The sequence below is a fragment of the Entelurus aequoreus genome, linkage group LG20 (assembly GCF_033978785.1).
Source record: "Entelurus aequoreus isolate RoL-2023_Sb linkage group LG20, RoL_Eaeq_v1.1, whole genome shotgun sequence".
Classification (NCBI taxonomy): Eukaryota; Metazoa; Chordata; class Actinopteri; order Syngnathiformes; family Syngnathidae; genus Entelurus; species Entelurus aequoreus.
In genome coordinates, this window is record NC_084750.1 from 27,114,974 (window position 1) to 27,140,730 (window position 25,757).

The following is a 25,757-nucleotide window of genomic DNA, read 5'->3' on the forward strand; positions in this document are numbered from 1 at the left end:
AGCCACAACGACATCCTCGGTACAGAGCCCACATACGGGGAAGGAAAACTCACCCCAGTGGGACGTCAATGTGAATGACTATGAGAAACCTTGGAGAGGACCGCATATGTGGGTAACCCCCCCACCCCCCCTCTAGGGGAGACCGAAAGCAATGGATGTCGAGTGGGTCTGACATAATATTGTGAAAGTCCAGTCCACATGACGCATTAATGCTAGTGCAGGTTTTTATTATGTAGTTCAGGGGGTATGGTTATGGCTGGTATGGAATGTTAGTTTTAGGCTATGTCTACACTAAGCCGGATAACCCCTTTAAACAAATAATTATTCAGCCTAAGCCTTGTTTCAGCCACACTAAATCAGCGTTTAAGGTCCCCCTCCTCGGACAATTTTTTACACGGGTAAGTGCGCCGTCTATTTCTTGAATCTCCGGCTCTTTGCTTTGTATGGACGCATTGATCGTTTACAAACTGAGTTCGGAGAGGAAGTGACGCCAGAAAGACCGCGCCCCCCACAGAAAGTGACGTCAGAAAGATGGAGGCGAGTCATCCAGACATGCCTGTGTGGAAATCACACATGAATACCTTAAGAGAAGCAAACGTGTGATTGCAGCTATTTCGGATACATCACATCTCAGACGGCAACATAGACGGTTGAGCGACGGTTTTGGATAAGGCCTGGAAAAACAGCAGTCTGATGGGATATGTTTGTCAACGAGTTACGTTGTGCCAGCTGAACGGCAAGAGAACTTTCGAATGTCCAGGTCAGCTATGATTGTACTTAGTGAAAAACTTTGTCCATTTGTCGATTGGGAGACAACAACAGACTACGAAAAACAGCGAATACATTTGGACTGGCAAAGCAGACTATTACTAGTTATTGTCCGCGATGTATGTCGAGCGATTACTCAACGTACAGTTTTGTATTCCATAACTATTGTGAAGCCGTCAAGTACGACCGCCAATTTCAGCCTTCAAGCACAGTGTCCTGACCAGATATCTATTATTGTTGTAAAATGTTCTTTATCACATTGTTTACTTTCACACATCCATTAAAGGCCTACTGAAACCCACTACTACCGACCACGCAGTCTGATAGTTTATATATCAATGATGAAATCTTAACATTGCAACACATGCCAATACGGCCGGGTTAACTTATAAAGTGCAATTTAAAATTTCCCGCCACACTTCCGGTTGAAAACGTCTATATATGATGACGTATGCGCGTGACGTAAACGGTTGATAGAAGTATTGGTACCCCATTGAATACAATACAAAAAAGCTCTGTTTTCATTTCAAAATTCCACGGTATTCTGGACATCTGTTTTGGTAAATCTTTTGGAATTGGTTTAATGAACAATGGAGACTGCAAAGAAGAAAGTTGTAGGTGGGATCGGTGTATTAGCGGCGGACTACAGCAACACAGCCAGGAGGACAGAGATGGATAGCAGACGCGCTAGCCGCCGAACTCGCCTTAACTTCCTCCGTCTCGCCGACCGCATCTGTGATCGGGTGAAGTCCTTCGTCGCACCGTCGATCGCTGGAACGCAGGTGAGCACGGGTGTTGATGAGCAGATGAGGGCTGGCTGGCGTAGGTGGAGAGCTAATGTTTTTAGCATAGCTCTGTGAGGTCCGGTTGCTAAGTTAGCTTCAATGGCGTCATTAGCAACAGCATTTTTAACCTTCGCCAGGCTGGAAAGCATTAACCGTGTATTTACATGTCCACGGTTTAATAGTATTGTTGATTTTCTGTCTATCCTTCCAGTCATGGATTTATTTATTTTGTTTCTATCTGCATTTAAGCACGATGCTATCACGTTAGCTCCGTAGCTAAAGAGCTTCACCGATGTATTGTCGTGGAGATAAAAGTCACTGTGAATGTCCATTTCTTGTTCTCGACTCTCATTTTCAAGAGGATATAGTATCTGAGGTGGTTTAAAATACAAATCCGTGATCCACAATAGAAAAAGGAGAAAGTGTGGAATCCAATGAACCCTTGTAACTAAGTTACGGTCAGAGAGAAAAAAGATGCGTCCTGCACTTCACTCTAATCCTTCACTCTCATGTTCCTCATCCACAAATCTTTCATCTCGCTCAAATTAATGGGGTAATCGTCGCTTTCTCGGTCCAAATAGCTCTCGCTGCATTGTAAACAATGGGGAAATGTGAGGAGCCCTTCAGCCTGTAACGTCACGCTACTTCCGGTACAGGCAAGGTTTTTTATCAGCAACAAAAAGTTGCAAACTTTATCGTCGATGTTCTCTACTAAATCCTTTCAGCAAAAATATGGCAATATCGAGAAATGATCAAGTATGACACATAGAATGGATCTGCTATCCCCGTTTAAATAAAAAAAAATCATTTCAATAGGCCTTTAAGATTGTGGGTTAGGGTATCACAATTAGGGCAGGGTTGTGGGCATGATTAGGTCATTTGTGAGGGCTAAATGTAGGGCCAGGTTAGAGGGTATAGGTAAGAGTAAGGTTTTGGTTTAGGTTAAGGGATACGATTAGAGTTGGGGTATTGGGGTTAGGATATGTAGGTAAGATAGAGCAAGTTGATGTTAGTTTGTGTTACAAGTAGTCTTCTTGGTTAGTATGGTTGGAGTTTTCAGAGATTACCACTAAGGGCCTGATTTTCTAAAGGTTTGTGTGTACTAAAACACGTGCAAACCTGATAGCACAGGCGAAACTGATCTATTAAATGTATGCAAAGTGTACAAGCCGTGCAATCTTTTGTCTTCATCCATCCATCCATCCATTTCCTACCGCTTATCTCTTTGGGGGTCGCGGGGGTGCTGGAGCCTATCTCAGCTGCATTCGGGCGGAAGGCGGGGTACACCCTACACAAGTCGCCACCTCATCGCTGTCTTCATGAATATGCAAAGTATGTGCTGATCATCAAAACGCCCGCAATACTGGCAGGATAAAATGCAACTATAATTACTTTGCACACGCAATGTGATTTATCAACACTCATCACCGTTTTGCGAGCACAATTTAGCGTTTTATTTAGCACGTGTCAGACGGACGTGCAAACTGACAGTTCCACACAAAGCTGCAGAATCAGTGCTCACGCTGCACAGACAGACAGGACGACAGACGACAATCCTCCGTCCTACGTGTGTGTATGTGTCAACATTTTGGACCAACAAAAATAGAAAATATTAGCCTTATTTTCTATTCAGCAACAACGTTTTATAATTTTTTAGCTGCTAGCGAACTGAAGGGGCTGATTAATACAAATTCAATTGATGCGTTTTGTTTTTTTTTAGTACTTTTTTAATGACGTTTGTTTTTTCCCATAGAATATATATTATCAAAATATTTCTAATGTGAAAAAAAACTTCTTCAGGGATGCATTTTTTGCGTCTTGAAAGAACTAAGTGCAGCTTTCTCTCCAATGAGCGCAACTTCAGCTGTGAAAAAAAAAGTGCTTTCATTGTGGATGCACTGCACGACTGCTTCTAAAATGCCCATACAAAGTGGTACATGTCGCTTGCTTGTTTGAAAACATAGCAAAACGCCACCGGTTGGAGCATGATAACATGAATGCGCAGTAAATGAGTGTCTCCATGGTGATGCCCCATATATAGTGCACGCAAAATCCTCATTTAAAATTAAGTGGCCTGCATTACTTTTCAATTGCACACGCAGTCTTAGTAAATCGTAGGCTAATAGTACACGCTATTCTATTGATTGCACACACTGTTCGCGCGTGGTATTTGGATCTTTGTAAGTCAGGCCGTAAATGTTGAGACAGAAAATACAATTTGTATTTTCCTGACTTAAAAGAGATGACTTTCTTACCTGAACATGAAGAAGATGAAAACCAGAATCGAGACGATACAAAGAAGAGGGATGAGGAACGTCAGGGCCCTCATCAAGCTCTCTGGGGTGAGAAGAGATATCTAGTTTATTTTATTTACTATATGTTTTATTATCTTCAAACATTTTTGTATTATTTCAAGTTGTCCAGGAAACTTAAACATTCAGCTTAGCAAAGCATTTTGCTTCCAACTTTGTGGAACCATTTGAAAATGTGCCTCTTTTCTCCTGCTTGGATGAGTTTGGTGTGGAGTAGCAGTAGCTTGTGACGTCACTCACTGTCAAGAAACACCCTCACATGTTCCGACTTCCTGTCATTAACGTCGTTTTTGGCCACGCAGTAGTAGATGCCCGGCTGGTCCGAAAAGACCGTGAAGTTCTGGGAGTAAGACACTTCTTTGTCAGCTCCGTCGCTGTCCTCCGTTTTCTTGTACCAGAAATATTCTTTGATTGGTGGGAAACTGTGACTGCTGCAGCTCAGTGCCACAGAACTCATCCCGTCTGAGAGCTGCTGTTCCGCCGCTTGTGTTATCCGTGTGTCCTTTGGAGCGTCTGGGGAACAAGGAGTGACAAAATGATTGGCATTAATGTTGCACCTTGACACCCCCTAGTGGAAGCAAGCAACACTCACAGGCTTTAATGCTACACACATACGTTGTTCAGACAAGTCATTGAAATGTCTGCTGGCTTGGAAAACAACAATCCTTATCTACGATTCGACTCCCTCAAATGGCCTTGACGCTGCTTACAACAGACGAAGGCTGTTTTGAAAACCTCCCCTGAAGGACTAGACAGTGATAGCCGCTCTGACATCCGTCCCTCCTTCAACAACACCTTGGAGACGAACTTTGCTCGTAATGCCTGCAGAGAGAGAGAGTCCCCTGGACAACGGCCATATGCACACACACTCCCACCCCCACCATATGGCCTTGCCACCGCTTCATCCCACATGGTATGTTGGAACACCAGCTGCATTCGGGCGGAAGGCGGGGTACACCCTGGACAAGCCGCCACCTCATCGCAGGGCCAACACAGAAAGACAGACAACAGTCACGCCACTTTCACACACTAGGGCCAATTTAGTGTTGCCAATCAACCTATGGTTCTGGAAATGGCCTTCACAAATACATTTCTGGGTCATTAATTACAAATCTAATATTTCCATCACAAGATCATCGGAAAAAAAATATTCCCCAGCAGGCACAAGACATTGATACAACGTTGATTATACATACATGTCCTTGAAAACTGATTTCTAAACAACGTTGCAAAATAGTTGTATTTGTACATTGAGACGACGTTGATGTCCAACGATGGATCCACGTTGTCGGTTGGGAAATTACCAAATTTCACTGGTCAAGTCAATGTCACAACCTGACATTGAATAAACGTAGTCCAAAAATATGTTGTTTCAACGTTGTATTTGTGTTGCAGAATATTGGCTGAAAAAATGACCAAAATTCAATGGTCAGGTTAATGTCACAACCTGACATTGAATAAACGTCATCAAAAAGCATGCTGTTTTAACGTTGTATTTGTGTTGTAGAATATTGGCTGGGAAAATAACCAAAATTCAATGGTCAAGTCAAGTTTACTAGTGTTACCTTCATGGTCAGCAGTTTAGTTGGTAAATATCATCGCGTTTACTAGTGTTACCTTCATGGTCGGTAGTTTAGTCAGTAAATATCACCGCGTTTACAAGTGTTACCTTCGTGGTCAGCAGTTTAGTCGGTAAATATAATCGCGTTTACTAGTGATACCTTCATGGTAACACACTTCATGCATATTTATATATGCACCTTATTGCTTTTTTATCCTGCACTACCATGAGCTTATGTAACAAAATTGTGTTCTTATTTGTACTGTAAAGTTCAAATTTGAATGACAATAAAAAGGAAGTCTAAGTCTAATGTCACAACCCGACATTGAATAAACGTCGTCAAAAAGCATGTTGTTTCAACGTTGTGTTTGTGTTGTACAATATTGGCTGGGAAAATGACCAAAATTCAATGGTCAAGTCAAGTTTACTAGTGTTACCTTCATGGTCAGCAGTTTAGTCGGTAAATATCATCGCGTTTGCTAGTGTTACCTTCATGGTCGGTAGTTTAGTCAGTAAATATCACCGTTTTTACTAGTGTTACCTTCATGGTCAGCAGTTTAGTCGGTAAATATCATCGCGTTTGCTAGTGTTACCTTCATGGTCAGTAGTTTAGTAAGTAAATATCACCGCGTTTACTAGTGTTACCTTCATGGTCAGCAGTTTAGTCTGTAAATATAATCGCGTTTACTAGTGATACCTTCATGGTAACACACTTCATGCATATTTATATATGCACCTTATTGCTTTTTTTATCCTGCACTACCATGAGCTTATGTAACAAAATTGTGTTCTTATCTGTACTGTGAAGTTCAAATTTTAATGACAATAAAAAGGAAGTCTAAGTCTAATGTCACAACCCGACATTGAATAAACGTCGTCAAAAAGCATGTTGTTTCGACGTTGTGTTTGTGTTGTAGAATATTGGCTGGGAAAATGGCCAAATTTCAAAGGTCAAATCAAGGTCAGAACCCAACATTGATTAAAAGTCGTTGAAAAGCATGTTGTTTCAACGTTATGTTGGAGTTGCTCAACGTCAGGACCTAATTCAATTAGTTCTCAATGTTCTTTCAATGTCTTGTGCCTGCTGGGTCACTATCTTCCAAATACATTTTTCAACATTATGAGAGCCCTGTAGACTTGAAATAACACCCTCTAGTCACCTTCGAATACAGTCATAGTAGAACAACATGCTCTGATTGGTTTGGTTTAATCTTGGGCCAATACTACTGTATTGTTGATGTATTTTTTGGTTAATTAGCCATTGTTATGCTTAATTTAGGCCAGAAAATGCTGTGAAATATCCATCCATCCATCCATTTTCTACCCCGTGTCCCTTTCGGGGTCGCGGGGGTTGCTGGATCCTATCTCAACTGCATTCGGGCGGTTGGCGGGGTACACCCTGGACAAGTTGCTACCTCATCGCAGGGCCATCACAGATAGACAACATTCACACTCACATTCACACACTAGGGCCAATTTTAGTGTTGCCAATCAACCTATCCCCAGGTGCATATCTTTGGAGGTGGGAGGAAGCCGGAGTACCCGGAGGGAACCCCAGCAGGCACGGGGAGAACATGCAAACTCCACACAGAAAGATCCCGAGCCCAGGATCAAACCCAGGACCTTCGTGTTGTGAGGCACACGCACTAACCCCTGTTCCACCGTGTGGAATATGCTTATAAAATACCCCATAAATTGGGATGTGGTGAAGCCGCAAAATGTGGTTTGGCACACCTGTGTTTATATTAATATAAATATCAAGGACCTTCAAATGTCAACATTAGACTCACAATTGACCATGACTTGAACTTGAGGCGAACTTCCCGTCCCAATGTCATTGGTGGCCGAGCAGTAGTACAGTCCGCTGTCAGAGGGCGTGACGGACTCTATGGTGACGGTCTCCGTCTTCTCCAAGGCTTCGACCTTCCCACCAATCTCCCTCCACCAGGTCACAGAGGTGACGGCCGGGTGGGACGCGGTTCTGCACTGTAGTTTCAATGTCATGTTTTCATTGACCATGGGGTCTGGTAGAGCTTTCACTGTCACATATTTGGGAGCATCTGTGGTTGGGAAAAGAAAGGACAAGACAGGAGTGTCTCTGCTCATCCAATAAACTACATCAAAGTAACGAATGAAACAAAATTGGGATTGTGTCGGATGGGGATGACTAACATCTGACTTCCAAAGCTCGCTGTGTGCTCGATTTTCCTTCGGAGTTGTTGGCCTCACACCTGTAGTCCCCGGCGTCGGATGACGTCGCGTTGAATTGGAAGAACAGCGTGTTGCTATGTGCGCGGTGTACAGGCGACCCACGGGGCATCCTGTACAGTTTTAAGTGGGATGACGGGAAGCTTTCCACGGAGCAAGCGATTGAGAGCAGCTCTCCTTCACGGACTACTGCATCCATGGACATCGTGGGTTTGCTTGGACGGTCTTGGATGAAATGAAGCCAGGTAATGAAAACACTTTCTGGACACATCATTAGGTACACTTGACATCCAATACTACTAGAAAATACAATTCTGGTAGGAATTGTGTGTGAATGCCCAATGCTGGAGATGAACTGAAATGCAGAAGGAATGTTGTATTGTAAAAATATGTTTGAATGCGCAGTAGGAATGGTTTGAATATTGAAGAATGCTTGTTTAAATGCGAGTGGAATGTACAAGGAAAGGTGGAAACAGTTTTGATGTGAAATGGTTTAAATGTACAGAACCAAAAACCAGTGAAGTTGGCATGTTGGGTAAATTATAAATAAAAACCGAATACAATGATTTGCAAATCCTTTTCAACCTATAGACAAGATACTTAACGTTCGAACTGGAAAACTTTGTTATTTTTTTTTGCAAATATTAGCTCATTTGGAATTTGATGCCTGCAACATGTTTCAAAAAAGCTGGCACGAGTGCACTGCAAAAACTGAAATTTAAGTAAGATTAAATATCTCAAATAAGGGTGATATTTGCTTATTTTCTGTCTGATAAGATAATTATTCTCACTAAGCAGATTTTATGTTAGAGTGTTTTACTTGTTTTAAGTGTTTTGGTCCTAAATGATCTCAGTAAGATATTACAGCTTGTTGCTGAGATTTGATGACCTATATTGAGTAAAACATGCTTGAAACTAGAATATCAACTGCTGCAAAGCTGGGTCATCAACACTCACAAGTATAAAACTACTTTTTTAAAGTAATAATGTCATACTTCAAGCATGAAAAAAAAATCATGATGCGCATATCATTATGTCAAGATAATGGCACTAGCATTTACTTCATTTAAGAATATTTTTCAACATATTGAGCAAACAGGTCTCTTTTTTTTTCTACCAATAAAAGTGCACTTGTTATTAGTGAGAATATACTTATTTTAAGGTATTTTTGGGTTCATTGAGGTTAGCTAATTGTACTTGTTTTGGAAAGTCTTGACATGCCGAATTTTCTTGTTCTATTGGCAGATAATTTTGCTTAGTTCAAATAAAATACCACTCATTTTTGTATTTTTTTTTCTTATTTTTGAACACTGACTTTTTGCAGTGTGGGAAAAAAAGACTGAGAAAGTTGAGGAATGCTCAGCAAACACAGGTAGGTGCCATGATTAGGTATAAAAGCAGCTTCCATGAAATGCTCAGTCATTCACAAACAAGGATGGGGCGAGGGTCACCACTTTGTGAACAAATGCGTGAGCAAATTGTCGAACAGTTTAAGAACAACATTTCTCAACGAGCTATTGCAAGGAATTTAGGGATTTCACCATCTAAGGTCTGTAATATCATCAAAAGGTTCAGAGAATCTGGAGAAATCACTGCACGTAACATTGAATGCCCATGACCTTGGATCCCTCAGGCGGTACTGCATCAAAAACCGACATCAGTGTGTATAGGATAACACCACTTGGGCTCAGGAAAACTTCATAAAACCACTGTCAGTAACTACGGTTCGTTGTTACATCTAGTGCAAGTTAAAACTCTACTATGCAAAGCGAAAGCAATTTATGAACAACACCCAGAAACGCCGCTGACTTCGCTGGGCCCAAGCTCATCTAAGAAGGACTTATGCAAAGTAGAGAAGTGTTCTGTGCTCTGACGAGTCCACATTTCAAATAGTTTTTGGAAACTGTGGACATCTTGTCCTCCGGAACAAAGAGGAAAAGAACCATCCGGATTGTTCTAGGCGCAACGTTGAAAAGCCAGCATCTGTGATGGTATGGGGGTTTATTAGTGCCCAAGGCATGCGTAACTTACACATCTGTGAAGACACCATTAATGCTTAAAGGTACATACAGGTTTTGGAGCAACATATGCTGCCATCCAAGCAACGTTATCATGGACGCCCCTGCTTATTTCAGCAAGACAAAGCCAAGCCATGTGTTACAACAGCGTGGCTTCATAGTAAAAGAGTGCGGGTACTAGACTGGCCTGCCTGTAGTCCAGACCTGTCTCCCATTGAAAATGTGTGGCGCATTATAAATATAAATAATAAATGGGTTATACTTGTATAGCGCTTTTCTACCTTCAAGGTACTCAAAGCGCTTTGACACTATTTCCACATTTACCCATTCACACACTGATGGCGGGAGCTGCCATGCAAGGCGCTAACCAGCACCCATCAGAGGCAAAGGGTGAAGTGTCTTGCCCAAGGACACAACGGACGTGACTAGGAAGGTAGAAGGTGGGAATTGAACCCCAGTAACCAGCAACCCTCCGATTGCTGGCACAGCCACTCTACCAACTTTGCCACGCCATCCTAAAATACGACAACTGAGACCCCGGACTGTTGAACAACTTAAGCTGTACATCAAGCAAGAATGGGAAATAATTCCACATGAAAAGCTTCCAAAATTGATCTCCTCATTTCACAAACGTTTACTGAGTGTTGTTAAAAGGTAAGGCCATGTAACACAGTGGTAAAAATGCCCCTCTGCCAACTTTTTTGCAATATGTTGCTGCCATTAAATTCTAAGTTAATGATTATTGGCAAAAAAAAACAAAACAAGTTTCTCAGTCCGAACATTAAATATCTTGTCTTTGCAGTTTATTTAATTGAATATAAGTTGAATAGGATTTGCAAATCATTGTATTCTGTTTTTATTTACGAATTACACAAAGTGCCAACTTCACTGGTTTTGGGTTTTGTACTATACATAGCAGGTCGATGAATGTTCTCATTCCTCCAGGTCATTGTAATCTCAGGGCATTCAACTGATCGCAACTGGACTGTTTGGTTTCTCTCAGAGGACGTTTCGGCTCTCATCCGAGTAGGCTTCATCAGTTCATGCTCATAGACTTAGATTGTTTAGAGCTGGTTTCGCGGCTGGTGCCAAAACCCAAAATATTTATACTCCAAAAACCAGGAGGGTGTGCCTGGGCAAAGATGGTTTTGCCCTATTGTAGTGAGAAAAACAGCTGTTTTGATGTAAACAAGCAACCCTACTGTCAAAGCCAACGACCTTCTGTGACCAGAATGTTTCTAACTCCTGTTATTTGTTGGAGGCTAAATCACAGAGTCTTTTAGGAATGGTTGAAAGGACAGTGTTTTATGTGGGTGACAGGCCACCTCCTCTGTTCAGGGATGTGTTTTCAACCTTGACACCAACACCAGAGCCGCTAGACTATATCTGACCTATCTAAGTCTATGAGCACGATGTGATGAAGCCTACTCGGATGAGAGGCGAAACGTCTTCTAAGACAAACCAAATAGTCCAGTTGCGATCGATTAAATGCCCTGAGATTACTACATATCATCACCTTCTGTTTATTCCTCTTAAAAACAACAACACCATAGATTCAACTGATGGTCGACTATGGACAAAATCCAACAAATCCGATTTGACTATGACAATCCTAGGTAGGTTACAGATACAATTAGTTAAATATGCTGCAGTGCAGTTCTTAGGCAACTTGATTACAACAATAAAGTTATGATTAATGATGAATCTAAAGTTAGATATAAGATGTAATTCTTCATTCAGCAGCGAGAGTATAAAATAGATATCGAGAAGTTACTCACATAGAACTTGGATGCACAAAGGTTCGCTGTTCTCTCCGGTGCCGATGGCATTGGTGGCATTGCAGGTGTAACAAGCCGCATCACGACTCTGCACACTTCTCAGCTTCAGGCTTTTTCCAGTGGGCATCGAAGGCACGTGTTGACTTTGCTTGTGCAGCGACCAGGAGTACTTTGTCGCCGCAGGGTTCGCGTCTGTTCGGCATTCCAACGTCAGCTGTGTGCCGATTTTGACACGGGCAGAAGCAGAATTGGAAACGGTGGTCTTCCTCGGACGGTCTGAAAGAGGATAGCTCCGTTAATGCTTTGTAATATCTGTTTTGTTACACAATAACATGGTTTTCCAGATTGTGGGAAATTATATTTCTTTTGGAGCAAGCAGACAGCCAGTCCAGTAAACTGTGGTCCATAATTATGGGCAGGTCATAAAGTATGTAGCTCATATTACACAAAATGAAGGCTTAGTAAATATGTTTACGATATGCCAAACGACAACCAGATCCTTGTGAGCGGATGTGAATGGTGTGACAATTGGCTGCAAGCTCCCATCCCTCCAGGACTTGTTCTCCTCCAGGACCAGGAGGCGTGTGGGTCGGATCACAGCTGACTCTTCTCACCTTGGACACAAACTATTCTCCCTTCTACCTTCAGGCAGGAGACTACGGTCCATCCAGACCCACACCTCCCACCACCTGAACAGTTTTTTCCCCTCAGCCATCAGGCACATGAACAATAACAAGATCTGATAGCTCAGTTACAGCTCATTTTATTACCTATTCTGTGTTACGTGTTTTATGTTGCCCGATTGCACCAAGAAAAATTCCTAGTTTGTGAACCCGTTCTCAAACAATGCCAATAAAAACTATTCTGATTCTGATTCTGATTCTGATGTGAACGTTTAGTTTTGGCCTAAGCCAGACGCTTTGGGAACGCTCACATACACAAACATGTCAACTTCAGTACCACAAATTTAACAACCTGAGATTACATCATTTCGGTCTATTAGAGCTGGTTGTCTGGCTACTCTGGCGGGAGAGAGAGAGAGAGGTTCAATTTGGCACACCCAGACCACCCTTTTGCCCGGGAGAAGGTGGGAAGACCAGCGTTACAGTACACTTTTCTTAAGATGACATCATGTCATTTGTTTTTGTGTTCAAACTCACAAAAAAGTAACATTGAAACAAACACTGTTCAATGTAAGATTGAAATGATTGACCTAAGCGAGTCCAAATTACGGCCCTTGGGCTAAGTGCGACCCACCAACATCTTCAAATTTGCCCTAGAGATTTACCCACCGGGAAATTGCATTCATTTTAAACAGTCTACCAATTTGGGTGGTGTTGTAATGTCGCTGAGTATTTCAGTTAAGTTATGCTCCCAGAGCCTGCATGCGCAGCATTTACAGTAGTTATGTGACCCAATGCAAACAACCTTCCCCAGTCATGGTGCCAAAAAAAAAAAAAGATCCAACCAACACAAAATGTAAACACGCATGGTCACACATAACACAAACTGTTCACTGAACTTTGTAGATATTATAAACAACATCCACGCGCCATGAAAAAATGAAACCAGCGTTCCACTACACTTTCCTTAAAGGCCTACTGAAACCCACTACTACCGACCACGCAGTCTGATAGTTTATATATCAATGATGAAATCTTAACATTGCAACACATGCCAATACGGCCGGGTTAACTTATAAAGTGCAATTTTAAATTTCCCGCTAAACTTCCGGTTGAAAACGTCTATGTATGATGACGTATGCGCGTGACGTCACTAGATAAACGGAAGTATAGGTACCCCATTGAATCCAATACAAAAAAGCTCTGTTTTCATCTCAAAATTCCACAGTATTCTGGACATCTGTGTTGGTGAATCTTTTGCAATTTGTTTAATGAACAATGAAGACTGCAAAGAAGAAAGTTGTAGGTGGGATCGATGTATTAGCGGCTGGCTGTAGCAACACAACCAGGAGGACTTACTTGGATAGCAGACGCGCTAGCCGACGCTAGCTGCCAACCGCACGGATGATCGGGTGAAGTCCTTTGTCCTTCCGTCGATCGCTGGAACGCAGGTGAGCACGGGTGTTGATGAGCAGATGAGAGCTGGTGTAGGTGGAGCGCTAATGTTTTTATCATAGCTCTGTGAGGTCCCGTTGCTAAGTTAGCTTCAATGGCATCGTTAGCAACAGCATTGTTAAGCTTTGCTAGGCTGGGAATTATTAACCGTGTAGTTACATGTACATGGTTTAATAGTATTGTTGATCTTCTGTCTATCCTTCCAGTCAGGGATTTATTTATTTTGTTTCTATCTGCATTTGAGCCCGATGCTATCACGTTAGCTCAGTAGCTAAAGAGCTTCGCCGATGTATTGTCGTGGAGATAAAAGTCACTGTGAATGTCCATTTCGCGTTCTCGACTCTCATTTTCAAGAGGATATAGTATCCGAGGTGGTTTAAAATACAAATCCGTGAACCACAATAGAAAAAAGAGAACGTGTGGAATCCAATGAACCCTTGTACCTTACGGTCAGAGCGAAAAAAGATACGTCCTGCACTGCCTCTCTAGTCCTTCACTCTCACTTTCCTCATCAACAAATCTTTCATCCTCGCTCAAATTAATGGGGTAATCGTCGCTTTCTCGGTCCGAATCTCTCTCGCTGCATTGTAAACAATGGTAGAATGTGAGGAGTCCTTCCTCTTGTGACGTCACGCTACTTCCGGTATAGGCAAGACTTTTTTCATCAGCGACCAAAAGTTGCGACCTTTATCGTCGTTGTTCTCTACTAAATCCGTTCATCAAAAATATGGCAATATCGCGAAATGATCAAGTATGACACATAGAATGGATTTGCTATCCCCGTTTAAATGAAAACATTTCATCTCAGTAGGCCTTTAAGATGACATCATGTCCGCCTCTGCGGCTGCTCTGGGAGCCAAAACATTGTGACGGTGAACCAGATTACCCCAAAAATGTAATCACTTGTTCCTTTTCTCTTCCCCCCCTTACCCGTTTGAGCTATATTGCTAACTAACTGACAGACAAACATACACCATCAAATAAATAACCCCCTGGCAGAGGTAATGATCAGTGTGACCGGCACGCTCACTTACATTGAACTTGAAATCGATGCGACGCTGGCGTCCCCATCCCCACGTTGTTTTGGGCCTTGCACTCATACAAGCCTGCATGCTCAGGTTGCACCGACTCCACCACGTACGTCGATCTCCACGAAACAGGTTTACCGTCTTTGGACCAACTGTACCTTTGGGGGGACGGATTGCTTCTTGTCACGATACATGTCAGCTCCATTTTATCTCCCTGCCTGAATGTAGTCGGGGCCGGACGGATCTCAACTGTCGGGACATCTGAAAAACCCAAATGGAGAATGTCTCATCATCAAAACACATTTACATGGTGAATTTAAGTGGTATCTTATGTTTACATCAAATACCGTATGTATTTGAACTGATTGACAGATGTTTATGTTATGTTTGTATGTGAATGGACGAACGGATGTTTACATACATACTGTATGTATTTGTACTGATTAACAGATCTTCATGTTATCTTCATATATGAATGGACAGACAGATGTTTCCATTTCCTACTGTACGTATTTGAAATGATGAACAGATGTTCGTGTTATCTTTGTATGTGAATAGACTGACAGATGTTTACATTGCATACAGTATGTATTTGAACTGATTGACAGATGTTTGATGTGTTTGTACACGAATGGACAGACATGTTTACATTACATACTGTATGTATTTGAAATGATTGATAGATGGTTGCTATGTTTGTATGTGAATGGACAGACAGATATTTACATTACATACTGTATGTATTTGAATTGATTGATAGATGTTTGCTATGTTTGTATGTGAATGGACGGACAGATAATTATGTGTATGTATTAAAAGACAGGCAGATGTATGCATAATGTCCATCCGTCTATCCATTTTCTACTGCTTGTCCCTTTCGGGATCGCGGGGTTTGCATAATATATGTAGTAAATGGACAGACATTATGTGCATACAGTACATGAATAGACAGTCAGATGTTTGCATGATGTGTGTATGTGAAGGAACAGACATTATGTGTTTTGATGAGTATGAAGGTAGATGTTTACATGGTGTGTGTATGTGAATTGACAGACTTTATCTGCATATATTAATGGACAGGCAGATGTTTACATGATGTGTGTATGTGAATGGACAGACATTATGTGCATATATTAATAGACAGGCAGATGTTTAAAAAATGTGTGTATGTGAATGGACCGACATTATGTGCATATATTAATAGACAGGTAGATGTTTACAAGATGTGTGTGTGAATAGACAGACAGTTGTGCAAGGCACTACGAAGAAACGAGGCAACATATCAAAGATCTTTTCTCACATCGAACATCAATAACGATGCTTGAAGATTCCTTTCCGTGCACGTTTTTCGCCTCGCATGTGTACGTCCCGCTCTTTTCGGCTGTGATGGAACTGACGAGCCACTTGGGTTCCGTGGACAGAGTTTGTAGATTTCTAGACCATGTAAAAGTGGGGGTGGGCTTTCCGTCGCTGCTGCAGATGAGAGTGACCTTGTCTCCTTCTTTGATAAAGGACTCGGACACCTTGACTTTGGTGCTTCTCGGGGCATCTAAATAGCAAGCAAAAAATATATAAAGTGTGACTAATCGGCCACAGCCCTCATTTTCATATTTATATTCATTTTTCATGTCAATATCTGTTTTGTCCAAATTTGGAGGAGAACATATAAATGGTTATTCATTTGTTTTGGTGATCAAACTCACCAAAAAGTAACATTGAAACAAACCTTGTTCAATGTAAGATTGAAATGATTGATCTAAGGGAGTCCAAATTATGGCCTTTGGGCTAAGTGCGACCCACCGACATCTTCAAATTTGCCCTAGAGATTTACCCACCGGGAGATTGCATTCATTTTAAATAGTCTACCCATTTGGGTGGTGTTGTTATGTCGCTGAGTAATTCAGTTTAGTTATGCTCCAAGAGTCTGCATGCGCAGCATTTAGTTATATGACCCAATGCAAACAACCTTCCTTAGTCATGCTGCCAAAAAAAGAAAGTTCCGACCAACACAAAATGTAAACACGCACAGTCACACATAACACAAACTGTTCACTGAACTTTGTGGATATTATAAACAATGTCCATGCGCCATGAAAAAATTTAAAATTACACCCATTTGAATCCACTACAAACCTTGATGGGAAAAATACTAAACTCTCTCCACACTTATCCATGTTTAGCGCATTTTAGTTTGATATTTCTGATTGATTATAAAACTTTAAGAAGGTTGTCACGGAAGTAAACAAGGTAGGAGTCGAACTATCACATACTCTTGATATCCATTTATATTATTAATTATATATCCATTACACATACATATACACAAACATATATATATATATATATATATATATATATATATATATATATATATATATATATATATATATATATATATATATGTATATATATATATATATATATATATATATATATATATATATATATATATATATATATATATATATATATACAGACATTATGTGCATTTATGAATTGAAAGGCAGATAATAACATGATGTGTTTTATATATATATATATATATATATATATATATATATATATATATATATATATATATATATATATATATATATATATATATATATATATATATACATACATAGACATATATATACATATATATATATATATATATATATATATATATATACATATATATATATATATATATATATATATATATATATATATATATATGTATTATGTGCCTTTCTATTCATAAATATACACATGTGTTTTTATACATATGTATATTTATATGGTTACTCTATATGCAGTTGGTTTTCGGCCCTTCACCAAATTTTTTAGCCCAATGCGGCCCCCAAAGTCAAAAAGTTTGGACATAGCAGCGCATTTCCAACTTCCAGCAACAAACGCGAGTGTGTTGTAATCATGGCAGACTTGGTAATAGAAGACGAAAACAACTATATTTGGAAAAATCAGGGTTCACGATATTATCTTTTTGAGGCTGAATGTACAGAGGATGAACTACTGCTCCTATAAGCGAGCACGAACAGGGGGTGAAACGTTGGACCAGACGGAAGCCCAGAGAGTGAGGTCGACATGACTTCGTCACGGTGTAAATGTGCAACTTGGAGTCAAGCTATGCCGACATAAATGAACCGGAAAAAACGTCCCCGGCCAGCTGGACCAAACAAATCAAGTCTATCGAGTGAGTCACTGCAATATTTATCATGATATACTTAACACGCCATGCTTGTAATTACAACTACATACACTGTTGAGCGCGCTGTGTACAAACAGAACATGACATGTGGGCTAGTACTTTGCAGATACTGCAGTATGATTGTTCATGTTTTTCAGTCAGTACAGATTGCTGTCCTATCGCATTGTGTTGTGCGTTACAAACTCAAAAACAATATGGGTGCTGACGTCAAAGCTAGCTAACCTCTTGCTGTAGCTAGCTCACGGCTAATACTGTTGTATACCGGAGTGTTACTGCGCTGCAAAAGGAGTTCCTCAGTGTTTATGGACGTAAATGAAGTATTGTTTTTGTCTGTTTTTGAATGCATTTTTAAAGTGATTTAGAGGTAGAATCAATTACTCATGTTAGCTGCATTGCTATCCACCTAGATTGAGCCGATTATTACAAATTAGAATGAAAAAAACCCAACTTTTTCCTTCTTGTCTCTCATAATGACTGAAGGAGAACTGCACTTTTTGGGGGAATTTTGCCTATCGTTCACAATCATTATGTAAGATATGACGACGGGTGCTTTTTTTTTTAAATGCATTCTAAATATTAAATAGACGGGATCAAAAGTCCGCTTACAATGGAGCCTAAGAGATCCGCTCTATACTGCCCATAAAGCCCTTAAAAAAACATCCAAATACCTCCATTAAGGTATTATATGCATTAAATGTAATGTAGTTAGGGGCACATTTATAATACAATTTAATATTTACGTATTTTGGTCATTTTAAGCATACGCGGTGCATTAATTTCAAAAACGCATCACGTTTGCTTGTTTTTCTTCATCACTGATTATTACTCACTGCAGACTTCATGAGAGCCAACAAACATTATAAAACATCACTTACTGTACGATGTCTGCTGTCATTAGGATGCCGACTGCTAGGATGTTCATATATTCCCATTTAGATGGGTGGAACCAAATGTCTTATTAGGATAGGATAGGATAGGATAGGACTTTATTGTCATTGCACAAGTACACCGAAACTATGTTTTCAGCACAATTGTGTCGTTCTAGTCATTTCCGGGTCTAAATTGGCTGTTAAAGTGTGCCGACTTGCCATACGTTCTCATCCTTCTACTATCCAGGGCAGAGGCATGGTTTATGATCGAGAATAAAGTTTGACGAGCAAGGGTTAGGGTTAGCTGATCAGTCGATCATGTCAACGTTGGCGCCACTTTAAATAGTTTGTCTGCGTTAGAGCTTATAATAACAATATAACTCATACTTGGTTAAAATTCCGGTCACAAACTGTAAATGGAGTATTGTTTGTTCTTTTTGGATGGTTATTTATCGGGTTTTATGGGCGGAATAGAGGACCTCCCATTGGTTCCGCTGTAAGCAGAGTTTTATTTACGTTTATTTAGGAGTTATAATGCATTTTAATGCGTTTTATTTATGGCCTCTCTTTCATAATCTTATCGTTCACTTGAAAGAGCCGTTTGAAAGACTCAAGTCGTTAGCGAACGACATGTCTAGCACCTAGACCTAGACCTCTTGTACCCATTTTGAAAGCCGGAGAAAAATAAATTAAACACACAAACGTAGCAATTTATCAAGTTAATTTTCAACCATTGCTCAACGAATTGACTTATTGACTATTGGCCCGGCCCTACAATTCTATGACTTTTTAATGCTTTCGGACATTGTATTTAGTGCTTTTTTAATGCCATTTAACGCCTAATTTCCACAGAAAATCACTTGAATTACTTTGAATTATTTGTATTGACCCGGGGAAAGCCTGACTGAAGATGGTACAAATCAAAAACTTACATTCTACTTCTAAAGTGATGTTTTTAATCAAGTAGTGGTCCGAGTTGTTCTCCGTTTGGCATGAAAACTTTCTGCTGTCACCCTGCTGGCCAACGGTAAAGCTGACAGTGCTTGTCTTCCCGTTTTGCTTCTGGGGTTTGATTGGCCAATCAGACGCCCAAATTTGTGGTTGAGAGGAGCATGAGGTGAGAGTGGAGCATGTCAGTGTGACTGTGCTTGCTTCCGTCACAGGGGATGGGTTCTCAAAAGTGATCGGGCAGGGATTGTCTGCAAAGAAAACAGCGACAATAAAAACATAAAAAGTGCATTTTTACAACCCGTGAGTATACTGTAAGAACCCAGCAGGCACAAGACAGTGAAACAACGTTGAGAACTTGTTGAATTAGGTCCTGACGTTGAGCAACTCAAACATAACGTTGAAACAACATGCTTTTTGATAAGGTTTAATCAATGTTGTATTGTGACGTTGATTTGACCATTGAATTTTGGTCATTTTCCTAACCAATATTCTTCAACACAAATACAATGTTGAAACAACATGCTTTTTGACAACGTTTAATTAATGTCAGGTTCTGACATTGATCTGACCATTGACTTTTGGTCATTTTCTAACCAATATTCTTCAACACAAATACAACGTTGAAACAACATGCTTTTTGAGGACAATTAATCAATGCTGTGTTCTGACATTGATTTGGCCATTGAATTCTGGTAATTTCCTAACCAATATTCTACAACACAAATACAACTTTGAAACAACATGCTTTTTGATGACGTTTAATCAATGTTGGGTTCTGATGTTGATTTGACCATGGAATTTCGGTAATTTCCCTAACAATATTCTACAATAAATATACAACGTTGAAACAACATGCTTTTTGAGAACGTTTAATCAATGTTGGGCTCTGACGTTGATTTGATCATTGAATTTTGGTAATTTCCTAACCAATATTCTACAACACTAATACAACGTTGAAACAACGTGCTTTTGTCGACATTAAATCAATGTTGAGTTCCGATGTTGATTTAACCATTGAATTTTGGTCATTTCCTAACCAATATTCTTCAACACAAATACAACATTGAAACAAAATGCTTTTTGACTATGTTTATTCAATGTCAGGTTGTGACGTTGATTTGACCATTAAATTTTGGTCATTTCCCAACCAAATATTCTACAACACAAATACAACGTTGAAACAACATGCTTTTTGACAACGTTTATTCAATGTGAAGTTGTGATGTTGATTTGACCATTGAAATTTGGTCAGTTCCCAACCAACAACGTGGATCCAAAGTTGGACATCAACGTTTACAAAGACAACTACTTTGCAACGTTGTTTCAAAGTCAGTTTTCAAGGACATGTCTGTATAATTAACGTTGTATCAATTTCCTGTGCCTGCTGGGAAAGGATATTAGAACAAAGTGTATTTGAACAGAACAGATGTTTACCTTAAATGTGTGTTTGAAATGAATTGTGTACATCAGGCCTTTTTTAAAAAAAGCTTTTTATCAACCAAATAGACTTGATAAAACCCATTCAAACTTAGGTGGCTCATGTACTATATGCAGTACTAGTAATATATGCAGGGGGCAACAGTGAGGCAAATGTGTCACAATGAAGCAGCAGTGGGGTGAGTAGAAGAAGATCTGACTTTTAGCGGTGATGGGACAACAAAATATGCTCAAGTGGTTGTTTTCTGTCGGACATTCTCAGCGGCGGACACAGACCAGCAACAAAGTCTAAGCTTCATCACAAAACTTGGTCACATCTTTGTAAGTAGATATTGTGCCTTATGTTTGTTTTGTATTGAAATTGAACCTTCAGTATTCGGGGTTTTGTTATTTTATTATTATTTGTTCCTCTCTGGCGAGCTAAACTCCTTTAATACACTAGCTGACCAGCAGAGGGCAATAACGCCACACGATATTACTGTTTAGCCCACATTCATGTTTTTTTAGTTTCTATATGTTTATTGTGTAAATGTATTAACATTAACCTTTCTGTTTTATCTATGGATATTATTATTTTGTAATGTTTATTTTATGTTTATATGTTCAGTTATACAAACCTAGATTTAAAGGGGAACTGCACTTTTGGGGGGATTTTGCCTATCGTTTACAATCATTATGAGAGACAAGAACACACGCGTCTTTTTCTTTTCAGGATTTTAAAGATGATAAAAATACACACTGGAAGTAAATATATAATGTAGTAACAAACACGTTCATAACAAAATTTAATACGTACATATTTACCTTATTTTGGTCATTTTATGCAGTACCGGGACTTCCTTTGCTGGTGCATTGATTTCCGTTTCCATAGCAGCGCACTTCCGACTTCTGGCAACAAATGTGTGTTCCTACTTCCAGTAACAAACACGAGTGTGCTGTAACCATGGCAGACTCGGTAACGAAAACAACTATATTTGGACAAATGAGGATTCTCAATATTGTCTTTTTGAGGCTGAATATACTGAGGATGAACTGTTGCTGCTAGAATTGAGCAGGAAGGAGGGGTGGGACGTTGGAGCTGACGGAAGCCCAGAGAGTGAGGTTGTTTAATGGCAAACACACAAAATATGCAATATTTTCCCCTTTAAATATTTCAAGGTGGTATATTTCATGTGAAATGTTTGGAGCCTTCAATAGGTCAATAATTCATAACATCATTGATTTTGATTCATTATTATTTTTGTATGTTTTTTTTTTTTTTTTTTAATCCCACAAAAATGTTCAGGAATCCAAAAGGGGCCCAACTCATAAAAGTGTTTAAAATAAGTCATACATTTTTTTTTTTTTAACTTCCAAGCCTTACATTTTTGGATCAATTTCAAATCCATCCCTCAATTATACGTTTTTAAATTCTTTTTTTCATGTGTTTTTTGTTAGGTTTTTTTAATGCCCTTTTTGACATAAAAAACATTGTTTTTTATGGCAAGCACAGAAAATATGCAATATTTCCCTTAAAATATTTCAAAGTGTAACATTTGATGTGAAGTAATTGGAGCCTTCAATACGTCAATAATTCATAACATCATTAATTTTTATTCTTATTTTTTGTTGTTGAGCAATGACAGGTTTTAAAAGAACAAAAAAAAAAAAGTATTAGGGATCCAAAAGGGCCCCACTCATAAAAGTGTTAAAAATAAATTACACATTATTATTTTTATTTTTATTTTTACTTCCAAGCCAAACACACAAAATATGCAATATTTTCCCTCTTAATATATTTCAAGGTGGAATATTTGATGTGGAATCATTGATTTTGACTCATTATTATTTTTTGAGCATTGACAGTTTGTTTTGTTTTTGTTTTTTAAATCCCACAAAAAATTTCAGGAATCCAAAAGGGGCCCCGCTCATAAAAGTAGTTAAAATAAGTAATACATTATTTTCTATCGTTTACTTCTAAGCCTTTAAATCTTTGTATCAATTTCAGATCTATCCCTCAATTATAAGTTTTTATAATTTTTTTCATGTGTTTTTTGTTTATGCCCTTTTTGACATAGAAAACATTGTTTTTTTATGACAAGCACAGAAACTATGCAATATTTCCCTTAAAATATTTCAAAGTGTAATATTTGATGTGAAGTAATTGGAGGCTTCAATAGGTCAATAATTCATAACAACAGTGATTTTGATTCATTATTATTTTTTGAGATATGGCAGTTTAAAAGAAAAAAAACACCTTTTTGTCGTTAGTAAACATTACATTTCCCCTGTTTACTCTTTTATTCCACTTTTTTATGTTTTTGTAATATTAATTTTAAAATGGGCCGCACTTTGGACACCTATGGCAATGGAGCGGGAGAAGTGTTGGTGTGTGTGAGAGAAAGGACAGACGAGTGTATGTGAACGGACCGACACACTTATTGTGAATGTGAAAAGGCAGACATGTTTTCAATACTTGCCGTCCACAACAACAACAGCAGATTCCGTGATCCATTTAAAGTTTCCCTGGATGTATCGGAATGCGTAGTTTCCGCTGTCACTTTTTTTCAGGTCGCAGATCAAAATATTCTTTCGAGTCCTACTTAGGCGTTGGTCATCCACGGGTTTCACTCGACTCGCAAAGTCTGGATGGACGGTCCTAAGGTGTGAGTTGGCGCTGAGAATGACGGGGTCCTCCAAGTCATTGTTTTTCCAGAGCGGGTCTTTTATCCAGAACCAATCACCATCTGTGAGAGAATAGCTGTCTGTCACCCTTAAGGTCAGCGTAATGCAGGACCCTTCTTTGGCAGACGGCAGACTGCTGCTTATTTCAAAGTGGTTCTTTGTTGCTTCAGAAGAATCTGCAGTAGAACAGCACGGCACTTTCAGCAAAAGGCTACAGAAAAATTGTTGTTTTTTTATTTTAGAGGAGGAAATGTTTTTTTTACCTGCCACCAGAATCACCGATACCAAGCAAATGAATGTACGAAGATCCATTCTTACCTGGAACAAAGTGAAACGGTTTTAATTTATTGATACTAATGCTAATAATGACCAAGAAGAATTCATATTATTTTTCAAATTGCTGATTTTGGATGCATTACTTCATATACCGTAGATCAGTGTTTTTCAACCAGGAGATGATCTAATTTCACCTATTTGGGTTAAAAATATCTTTTGCAAACCAGTGATTATAGTCTGCAAATTATGTATTGTTGTTGAGTGTCGGTGCTGTCTAGAGCTCGGCAGAGTAACCGTTTAATACTCTCCCATATCAGTAGGTGGCAGCCGGTAACTACTTGCTTTGTAGATGTCAGAAACAGCAGGAGGCAGGGTGCAGGTAAAAAGGTATCTAATACTTAAACCAAAAATAAACAAAAGGTGAGTCCCCCTAAGAAAAGGCATTGAAGCTTAGGGAAGGCTATGTAGAACAAAACTAAAACTGAACTGGCTACAGAGTAAACAAAAACAGAATGCTGGACGACAGCAAAGACTTACTGTGGAGCAAAGATGGCGTCCACAAAGTACATCCGAACATGACATGACAATCAACAATGTCCCCACAAAGAAGGATGAAAACAACTGAAATAGTATTGATTGCTAAAACAAAGTAGATGCGGGAAATATCGCTCAAAGGAAGACACGAAACTGCTACAGGAAAATACCAAAAAAAGAGAAAAAGCCACCAAAATAGGAGCGCAACACAAGAACTAAAACACTACACACAGGAAAATACCAAAAACCTCCTAATAAGTCACGGCGTGATGTGACAGGTCGTGACAGTGCACCTACTTTGAGACAAGAGCTATGGTGATGCATGGTTGGTTATGGTTTAAAGTCATATCCAACAATTGCGTCAACGACTTTTTATGGTCAACTGAGTTTCGTTTTTTAATGATTTCTGCTGCTGGTGTGCCTTTTGATTTTTTCAATGCAAAAAATGTGCCTTGGCTCAAAAAAGGTTGAAAAACACTGCCATAGATGTCCGTGTTTGTAGTTGACTTTAGCGCGTCCTAGTGGCTCCCAGGAGCTTTTCCAAAAATGTATGTAAATGGAGGAAAATAAATATTTTTTGTTTCTGTAGAAGGACAAACATGACACAAACCTTCCTAACTGTTAAAAAGACCACTGTTTATATTAAACATGCTTCACTGATGAGAGTATTTGGCAAGCGCCGTTTTGTCTGACTTATTTCGGCGGTCCTTGAACTCACCGTAGTTTGTCTACATGTACAACTTTCTCCGACACTGCCACAGAAAGATGTGTTTTATGCCACTCCTTTGTCTCATTTTGTCCACCAAATGTTTTATGCTGTGCGGGAATGCTCAAAGGTGAGCTTTGTTGATGTTATTGACTTGTGTGGAGTGCTAATCAGGTATATTTGGTCAGTGCATGACTGCAAGCTAATCGATGCTAACATGCTATTTAGGCTGGCTGTATGTACATATTGCATCATTATGTCTTGTTTGTAGGTATATTTGAGTTAATTTAATTTCCTTGATTTATGGGACGGCGTGGCGAAGTTGGTAGAGTGGCCGTGCCAGCAATCGGAGGGTTGCTGGTTACTGGGGTTCAATCCCCACCTTCTACCATCCTAGTCACGTCCGTTGTGTCCTTGAGCAAGACACTTCACCCTTGCTCCTGATGGCTGCTGGTTAGCGCCTTGCATGGCATCTCCCGCCATCAGTGTGTGAATGTGTGTGTGAATGGATGAATGTGGAAATACTGTCAAAGCGCTTTGAGTACCTTGAAGGTAGAAAAGCGCTATACAAGT

General features: G+C 39.6%; 1 protein-coding gene across 1 annotated transcript in view; it reads right to left on the bottom strand.

The window, feature by feature from the left end:
* si:dkey-24p1.1 (uncharacterized protein LOC556718 homolog) overlaps positions 1–25,757 on the bottom strand; it is a 42,399-nt gene that overhangs the window by 12,326 nt on the left and 4,316 nt on the right. Inside the window, exons 2-11 of the mRNA XM_062029856.1 lie at positions 23,932–23,986; positions 23,464–23,844; positions 19,549–19,815; positions 15,837–16,085; positions 14,543–14,797; positions 11,431–11,706; positions 7,599–7,859; positions 7,217–7,486; positions 4,106–4,378; positions 3,809–3,890 (exon numbers count right to left, since the gene is read on the bottom strand). Of these exons, the coding sequence (XP_061885840.1) occupies positions 3,809–3,890; positions 4,106–4,378; positions 7,217–7,486; positions 7,599–7,859; positions 11,431–11,706; positions 14,543–14,797; positions 15,837–16,085; positions 19,549–19,815; positions 23,464–23,844; positions 23,932–23,980 (2,363 nt within the window). The 5' untranslated portion in view covers positions 23,981–23,986. The remainder of the gene's footprint in view (positions 1–3,808; positions 3,891–4,105; positions 4,379–7,216; positions 7,487–7,598; positions 7,860–11,430; positions 11,707–14,542; positions 14,798–15,836; positions 16,086–19,548; positions 19,816–23,463; positions 23,845–23,931; positions 23,987–25,757) is intronic.